At 26.9% G+C, this 9,333-nt stretch overlaps 1 protein-coding gene across 2 annotated transcripts; it reads left to right on the top strand.

Annotated features, from left to right (window-relative positions):
- Positions 1 to 4,151: 4,151 nt before the first annotated feature.
- On the top strand, positions 4,152 to 7,670 carry LOC132929573 (zinc finger protein 585B-like). Of its 2 annotated transcripts, none has more exons than XM_060995021.1 (7): positions 4,152 to 4,612; positions 5,676 to 5,842; positions 5,916 to 6,007; positions 6,081 to 6,175; positions 6,389 to 6,555; positions 6,785 to 7,045; positions 7,115 to 7,670. In XM_060995021.1, exons 1-7 carry the CDS (start codon positions 4,553 to 4,555, stop codon positions 7,131 to 7,133), a joined length of 861 nt encoding a protein of 286 aa, XP_060851004.1. In that variant the 5' UTR covers positions 4,152 to 4,552; the 3' UTR covers positions 7,134 to 7,670. The 2 variants fall into 2 exon arrangements, with proteins under 2 accessions (XP_060851004.1, XP_060851003.1); XM_060995020.1 differs by having other exon boundaries at positions 4,153 to 4,612; positions 6,081 to 6,286.
- The last annotated feature ends 1,663 nt before the right edge of the window (positions 7,671 to 9,333 follow it).

Genomic DNA, 9,333 nt, shown 5'->3' with positions numbered 1-9,333 from the left:
TACCAGGGCTCGGTACTTATAGCACTTAAAATGTTTAAAATAAGCGTTTAAAAAAATCATTATAAGCACTCAAATAAGCATTTAAAAAACTTAAACTTGGGCAAAAATATTTAATAAAAAAGAAAAACTTTCTTTTTACATGATAAAGTAGGTACTAGACATAATTTGTAACTGTGCTAAAAATAATATAATTAAAGACTACAAAAAATATTGAAACAAAATGATTAGGAAAAGATTCTAACTAAAAAATCAAAAATAAATAAATAAATCTTTAGGTATATTATAAAAAAATCAAACTTCACTTTCGAGACATTTTGCCTTATTGTTTATAGATTTTCCGAGGGATTTTCTGAAAAAAATCATAAAAAGTAGAAAAACTGGTTAAAGCAAAAATAATTAGAAAAACTGTAAATAAGCATATTTTTAAAAAGTCGTTGAAAAAAGCACTCAAATTTCATAATTGAACGTGTTTTAACATGACGTACACTTCCATAGCACTCTGGCACTCTGTCACATTTTAAGCTAATCCATAAAAATAAGCAAATGCTTTAAGTCTCGAACCCTGCTCATTACAATGAGATACTCGTCGATAATAGTAATATGTGCTTATTGACTATTGTGCTTTAATTTGTTTACATAGACGAGATAGGATCTATCCATGATCCATACTCCACAGTGTTAGCGTTGCTATTCTATAATCAATAGTATTGAAAAAAAAAAAGCCGGGTTACAGAAACCATTATCTACATTCCATCATGAGTTGGTCCGAGCTCAATTTAGGACACGACGCGACAGACAATGTAGTTGTGAACAATGTGAACCCAGGCTTAACGCATTATAAACCATATAAATAAAAATGTTTCTTTTGGCTTCAATTACATATTAGCCTAGAGTAACATTTAAATTTATTTAATATATTTATCTTTAAGTTATAAATTACGAATACATCACTGTCTATAACATGACACCAGTGGCGTATTTACGGGGGGATAGATCCCCCCCCCATTGGTCTTTTTTTTACTTGATAGGTTTAATAATATCGTACATATATCACAGAAATACAGAATAGAATTATTGAAAACGCTACATTTTAGTATAATATTGAAATTTTAAGAATTTGGAAATATTATTGTTGATGGCCGTAGTCAATACACGATACTTATTGCTAAATATGTATCTATATGATTGAAAACAATTCGTATTATAAATCGTAAAATTCCGTCAATCGTCATTATTGTCAATAACGATCCGGCTATTATCATGCTTTTAATAATAATTAATAAGCGTTTGGTTGCTATTTCAAAACTTATTGCAAGGTGAAGTCGTGAAGGTATATATATATATATATATATATATATATAAATAGGCATTCTAAACAATAAGTTTTTATAGTTAAATGGTATACAAATAATAAACAAACTTAAACACTAAATACGAGTTATTAGTGTTATTACTTATTTTTATAATATTTATTATAATCGAACACTCACGTTAGTGCCAGCGCCAAACTTCCACCTAGGCAAATTAGGAAGCTGTCTCCTGCCTAGTGGTCATTAGTCTTTACATTCCCAGGGTCCAGGCCCCAGACCAAGTACCAAAAAAGGGCCCTTCTTTAGTACCTTGAGACCCTTAAGTTCGGAGCACTGGCTAGTCGCTAATGCATTATTTTTTACTGTTTTGATTTTTCGTACTTTACATATATATTTGTATATTTAACAATAAGCACTACTATTGTATTCGTATGGTTTACTCCATTTTATAAAAAAATGACAATGAATAATAAATCTTTAAAACAAAAAAATACAGTCTTATATATTTATGTGTAGGTACTTATTGATAATAAGTATATGAATTTTCAACATTTTTGAGAAACGGTAGTAATGTTAAGTGTACTTCCCCCACGGTATAGAAGAAATTATATGTTTGCCAACGTATATCCCCCCCTAGACAAAATCTCAAATACGCTACTGCATGACACAAGCAGGATAACACAGCAATATTATACGTATTAAATATTATTTATATTATATAAAGATTATATTATCTATGAAAATAGCCTGCCACTCATTGGTACCAAATTTCTAAAAACGTACTCAGATAATCAGAACAAATGAAAATACTACGATCTAAGCGTCCTAAGTCCAAGTTTAGTTTCCAACTTTATGGAAAAAACATTTCTGAAAACTTAAATTGTTTTAAAATTTAAAGAAAACATCAATAACGCAATACGTCATTGTTTATATCTATGGAAGTATGAATTAATCTTGGTTTCTGTGCATTACACAATATACTTCGATTTGTGTCGAATACTTGAGTACCTATACGATTAGTAATACGTGATGTATAATATTTTTTAAACCAAATATCAATCCATCTTTGTTTCATCAATATACGTATGTACACTCAAAGCAATAAAATTATAGCATGATTTTAAAATAGGTATAGATAATATTCTATTCTACAATCAATGGTTATACCTAGCTATATATCTTTTTCTGACACCCAAGTATTATAATTTATTATCAACCAATAACGCTGTATAGGTAATATTATAAAATATAAATTATAATATAATCATAATGATTTAATACTAATGTGAATTTAATTTTAAACTACAGACTACAGCAATTATAAGACGTCGACAATGTTTTAAAAAAATGGACAAGTCGTAGTCTAACACTAACATAAATAGTAATGGGTGAAGAGGGTGATCATTAATTAGTCAAAAAGTCAGTTAAATGGCCATTTTTTTTATTGTCAGAAAAAATATCCAAACATATTTTCGAATAGGATTTTATTGAAAAATTTTAATACATATTTTAATATTTGATAATTATTCCTTATACCTATAATTACACACAAATATATATATTATGTAAGTATGTTAATGTCATTCACAAATATTATTTTCTATATAAAAATTAAAAGGTTGTAAAAATATAAAGTCAAAAATCAAAATACAAATACAATGAAAATCTAGGTAGTTTAGTAGATATATTAAAGTGGCTTATTTAGGCTATTTTTATTTAATATTTATAATTTTTTTTTTTTTTTTTTACTATTATTATTAGCTTTTACTGCTTTCAGTATTAAACTCATTACAACTCAACAATTATGTGGTATCACGAATTAAGATATATAAGGTATATTTTAATTCGTGAGTGATATATACATACTTACAGACGTCAGACAATATATAATATTACAAATAACTTAAAGATAAGCTTGCAAGATAACAAATATAAAAATAAAATAATAATAATTTACTAGTTTATTAGTTTATTACCAAAGTTATTAATCACATATTCACATAAAAACAGTAAATTAATTATTTTGTTAATTAAATAGTTTGTATTTCCTGACTTCATCAATTCGGAAAATGTACAAAAAATATATCCCTGTCTTTTTTAAATCGGACTTTTTGTCCAGAATTCAACCTTAACATAATATTAGGATTTGAGTGGTTTGACACCATCGATAATGGACAATGAGCCCTGCTGAATGCTGTTGCCTTGTTATGACGTATTGACGTGTAAATATTATAACCGATTTCATAATACAATATAGCATTAGACACATTTAGTTAAGATATCTTAGTTCGAGCCCCGTAGGCCGTGGCATAGAGTAACACATGAACTATGGTTTAAACCATGAACATCTTAGTTACCTAATCTTAATGTCAGTTTATGGTTTGTACATCAGTTAGATGTACCAGTATACGAGTATACCACAGTCCACAGAACAATAGATTTATATAATTATATTACTTATAAATCTGTGAGATATATTATTATGTTCTGTGATATTACTATACTGGTACTAGTATATTTTTCTGTGGCTCTGTGCTCCTGCTGGTATATAAGTAATTAGACAATTGGTATATAAATATTATAAATGATCTAAGGGTTTGTAATGTTTGTATCACGGTCATAGAATACTATAAAGATAGGTAGTGTCTTTAGCCTTCGACCATGTAAACTATAAAGTTTATACACTAGTCTATATAAACTTAGTTTTTAATTTTTTATGGTCGAAGTCTTTACTCTTTAGCCGTGGTTTGTATCGATATCAATGATAATATACCTGTCTACTGATAATGCGTGCAGTTATCAAATAACTGTTGTTGTGTATGAGATAAAAAGCCAGTGAACTCGTGCTGGAAATGCATCATTAAATGCACGTAAATATTTATGTATATAAATATATATTATCATAACTATATTGTATTCTGTGATCCCCCCAATAATAAAACGAACAATGACTTCATTTTTTTTATGAAAGTTGTTTTTTTTATATTACATTTAGTGTTCTATCTAGTATAATACTATTTATACCTATTACCTACTGTTTAACTGGTTTGTCTGAGCATGTCCTGTCGATGTACAATTTTGCATGGACATAATTTTTTATATTTTTTTATTCTTATAAATTCGTGGAAATTAATTTTATTAGAGTTTGACACTATATCTACGCCACTACCTTTTTGATATCATTTTTATTGAGCATTTCTAGTGTGGCAAATAAAAACATATTTCAATTGACGATTACTGAAATGGCTACGTACAGTGATGATAGTTATGATTCACAAGTGTTAGAAGATTCGGTCTTACAAGTAAATATGAATAATTTTTTTCCCCTTATTTTTTAGATCTTGTGGATTTTATAATTAACAAAGAAATTTTTTAATTTAAATGTTGAGTTATAAAAACACATTTTTTCAATTAATGGAATAATAAATTTTAGTTAATTACCATTGTCATTTTATCATATTTTTATGGTATCTTACTTAATATGTTGTTTGTTCTATCCTTTATTGGTTTATGACCAACTTATTTTACTTTTTAGTTGTATAAATTTTTTTTTTTTTTTAAACTAATCTAGTTTTTTTTCTATCTAACTATTATTAGTTATTCAAACTTTAAAACAGAAAAATTAACAACCAATCGTTTAATTTTTAATTTGTTTAAATGTTGTATTATACTTGTAAACTTTTTCATTTTTCAAGGGATATATTTAAGAATCTGAAAATTAAATTTGTACAATGAGCAAAAGTGGGTAATTTAGTTTTGTGTGAAGAATCTGTTCATTGAACTTCATTGAATGTGGTTATATAAATTCAAATAGGTAATATAATTTCCAATTCAGTTAACTTTCATTAGCCGCTTGGGATGGTATGAACAAATAGTTCAATGGTGAACGGATCATAATGGTTGTAGATATTGATTTTGCTTACATTTTGTACAGTTGGAATAAAAAAGTCTTTATGGAGAGTGTAATTTGAGACATAAAAGGTTGCTTTAGTGAGTTTATGGGACATTTGAAATAAAAGGTTTGGATTTTGTTGATGTTTGAGAATTTGACCATGTTACAAGTTTTTTATTCTGTAGGTATTTGTTCAATAGAAACATTTAAAGAAAAGTTGAATTTAGTAAATGGATATTGATTAAAGATAAATAAGTCTGTAAATGCAATCATATAATTAACAATTTATTACCTGAATTATAACCAATAACTATTGTCATTACTTATTGTTTTGCAAGTAAATTACATTTGTTATGGATTATCTACTTGACATCAATGAAAACATTTGTCTTAAATTTGCAAACAAAATATTATATAGGACACTTGAAATTTGTATACTTTATATAATAATTTTGTATTTTTTTAAATTTTAGTGTAAACAGACTTTTGAAAATATCTTATGTGTTCAAACCACAACATTATTGAAAAAATCAACACTCGAAAAAATTTTTGTAGTTCTACAGGAATTTATGTGTAAAATCAATGACAGCGAGTCTACCATTCAAGAAGTGATACAGTCTGAAAACGAATTTAATAAAACGTATGCAAGTATATTTTTTATGATCCATGATGTATTTTGTTTGTCTTTGTTATTTATTATTTATTTTTTTTAGAATCTGCAAAGAAGTAGAATTTACTAAAAGAAAATCAAATTGCAAGGCGTTTGATAACTTTAAAGCTTTGTGTAGTGAAAATAAATCACCATGTAAGTTAATGTATATCATGTTATTCTTTATCTCACTTTAACTTCTGTTCTATATTATGTTAATCTAAAATAGCTGTAAAAAGACAAAATATCTACAAATGCGCAGACTGCAAGTACCAAACACCTAGAAAATCTGATTTGAAGAAACATCTAAAACGTCACATGGGTGTATGCGATTATTTCTGTAGTTATTGTGAACGAAAATTTTTTGATAAATACAACTTAGAAAGGCATGTAAATGCCAGTCACACTAAAAAACAACAATATTCGTGTACATTGGTATTGTTTAAATAATTCATTTCATACATTTACTTTTCATATTTATAATAAAATATCTAATCTATTACTAATTAATAATATATCTGTTTGTTTGTAATATAGTGTACGTATACAACGTTTTTATATGATTCATTGAAACGTCACAAAAAATTGAAACATAGTGATGACATAGGAACAAAATATGTCTGCTCCATTTGTTACCATGTGAGTGCTTCAAAACACGATTTGAATATGCATTCATACACTCACAATAAAGTTAAATCTTACATGTACGTATTTCAATGACCAACTTATTTATGAATACAAATTTGTCTAATCAAAATAAGTATCAACTAAGACCTTAAAACACATTAAAAAATGTTTAATTACACTTATTGAATCTTTTAAAATAAAATAAAAAATGTATTTACAACTATTTTATTATACATCTACTCAACGATTGAATTTTATTTGTTATGAAGTAATGTGTAATATATTTTTTATATTTATTTATTATAGGTGTGAAGAATGCGGTTCAATGTTTGCTATTAAAAGTCGGTTGATAACGCACCAAAACACTGTACACAATGAACCAGTTCACCCGTGTCAAGTTTGTGACAAATCATTTAAAACACTAACGCTGCTTAAGAGACATACAGTCATACACTCTCGTTTTAAACCTTATTGTTGTCCATTCTGCAACCATTCATCCAACAGCCAGAGCAATTTAACCAAACATGTACGCAAAATTCATTCCCTGGATGATTTTTCTTACCACAAGTCAGTATTCCTTGCTAGAACCATCACAAAGATGCTAGACACTTGTATAAATTATTATTTTGTTTTTAGATTTATTAATGGAAAATAACTTCAGAATATGGTTGTATACATCCATTGTTATCATTTCCACACCAGACATGAGTTTACCGTTAATAGTTTACCAATCCAAAACATTAGGATTGATAATTTTATATGTTTTTGTAAATTTGTTAATGCTTTTATAACACATTATTGTTCTTATTGTTTTCATTGTTTGTATTTTATTATTTTTAACAAAATGTAGGTATAAATACAAATTGAATACAAATATATTTTTTATATTTCTATCCATATTATTTTACTATAAATTATGTTATATAATTTAATATAATCTAACCTTAACCATAAGTAGTTACTAGCTTACCACTTAGACTCTTTGAGATCGATGTTTGTTTCAAAAGTATGATACCACCAAAAATTATTTGTTTGTGATTTTACAGTTTTGGAATTTTTATTTAGATTTCTTTAATTCTCAATGCATATTTTACCCAATTTGCATTATTTTTACTTTTCTATTGTTTAAGTTTAATCTGTTATTATTATTCTAAATTGTGTTCACAATATATTACATTAAGTACAAACTTTATTTCTTATGTGCACCTAAACATTTTTTATTTTGTTATTATTATACTGTACTACATTTGAGATTTACTTTGCAACCAATTTCATTACACAGCAAACATACCAGATTGTAGACTTGGCAAGATGTCAGACAGGTATCATCTGATCGCTGAAATTGTGTTTGTATAATACATACATCCTAATGAAAAAGAGCCATATGCATATAGATCAGTGCTTCTCAATCTTTTTAGTACCACGGCCCAAATTTACCTTGTAAAATCTTTCGCGACCCACATGGTTTCACTTCTCAAAAAGTAGTTATAAAAAACAAAATTTGTATTATATAAATATGTATAAATTTGTAATACATATTTAGTATTTTCTAGGTTTATAACCAATTTATTTTTGTCAATGTGTACTTTTAATAATGAGGTGTATGCGAAATATGTGCATGTTTTCTATTATGGTTAATAACAGCATTGATATCATAATTCAAAAAATTGTTCACGACCCACTAAAAATTGACTGACGACCCACCAGTGGGCCACGACCCACACTTTGAGAAACGATGATATAGATCATAGATGACACATGGAGACTAGTACTTGAGCATAATTAAATAAATGAAAATTATCAATAATGCATTAGTTACCTAAGTGATTTTAGAGAAAATAAATCAACAATAGGCTAAATAATTATTAATTATAAAATAAATGTTTCTAAAAACTTGGTTATTTTATAAAGAATTGCATGCACTTTTTGTAAATTTAAAAAAAGTATAGGTATGATAAATGTTATCATTATTTTATTGCACTGTTATAACTAGAAACCGGATGTATATGTGGATCTAACATAGCAATATATTCCTAAAATATATTATTTGTACAAACAGTGGCGTATTTACGGGGGGGGGGAGGTCCAGGGGTACTGGACCCCCCAAAACCTCTCAAAAAAAAAAAACTAAAATTCTTACATATTTGCAGAACCTGATTTATATAGGCACGCGCAGACATATTTTTTCCCGTTAACAAAATATTATATAAAAAATAGTTTAAAATTTGTTATGCAACATATGTTCCTTCAGCATGGTTTTAAGTAATAAGTATAGAAATTATACATTTATAATAATACAATTATATATTTTGTTCAACTTCCTCCAAAAACTGCATAAGGACGTAACTATTAATTACAAGATATCATAGTTTATAGTATATAAACTATTATTCATATATTATAGTTTATCATAGATTAATTATGTATAAACTAAGGACCCCCCCAGAAAAATTTGAAAATTTGCCACTGTGTACAAAATATTCTAAAACCTAGAAATTTATTTTGTATACCATAAAAAATGTTGTATATCAGATCATAAGAAAATTAATCGTTGAGAACACTTATCCAATTAGAGGTGCATACTCTCAGTTATATGTCAAAACATAAAAATCTAATATAGTTATAATTATAGAAAAATATACATACTGGTTTGACACAGCATAAAGATGATGCATTCTTCATTGAGATTTAATAAATTTAAAAAAAAGTAGTCAGAATGATGGATATCAGCAGATGAAGGTATAGAATTGGACAAAATGTCAATAAATCTTTTAGCTAATAAGAAAGTAAGACAAAATTTAAGACATCAGAAGATGAGAGGAAAGAAGTAAAACTGAAGACTTTTAAAGTGAGAT

The sequence above is a fragment of the Rhopalosiphum padi genome, chromosome 4 (genome assembly GCF_020882245.1).
Source record: "Rhopalosiphum padi isolate XX-2018 chromosome 4, ASM2088224v1, whole genome shotgun sequence".
NCBI lineage: Eukaryota > Metazoa > Arthropoda > Insecta > Hemiptera > Aphididae > Rhopalosiphum > Rhopalosiphum padi.
The sequence above is the reverse complement of the archived record's forward strand: the minus strand, read 5'-3'. Positions and strand labels throughout refer to the sequence as shown.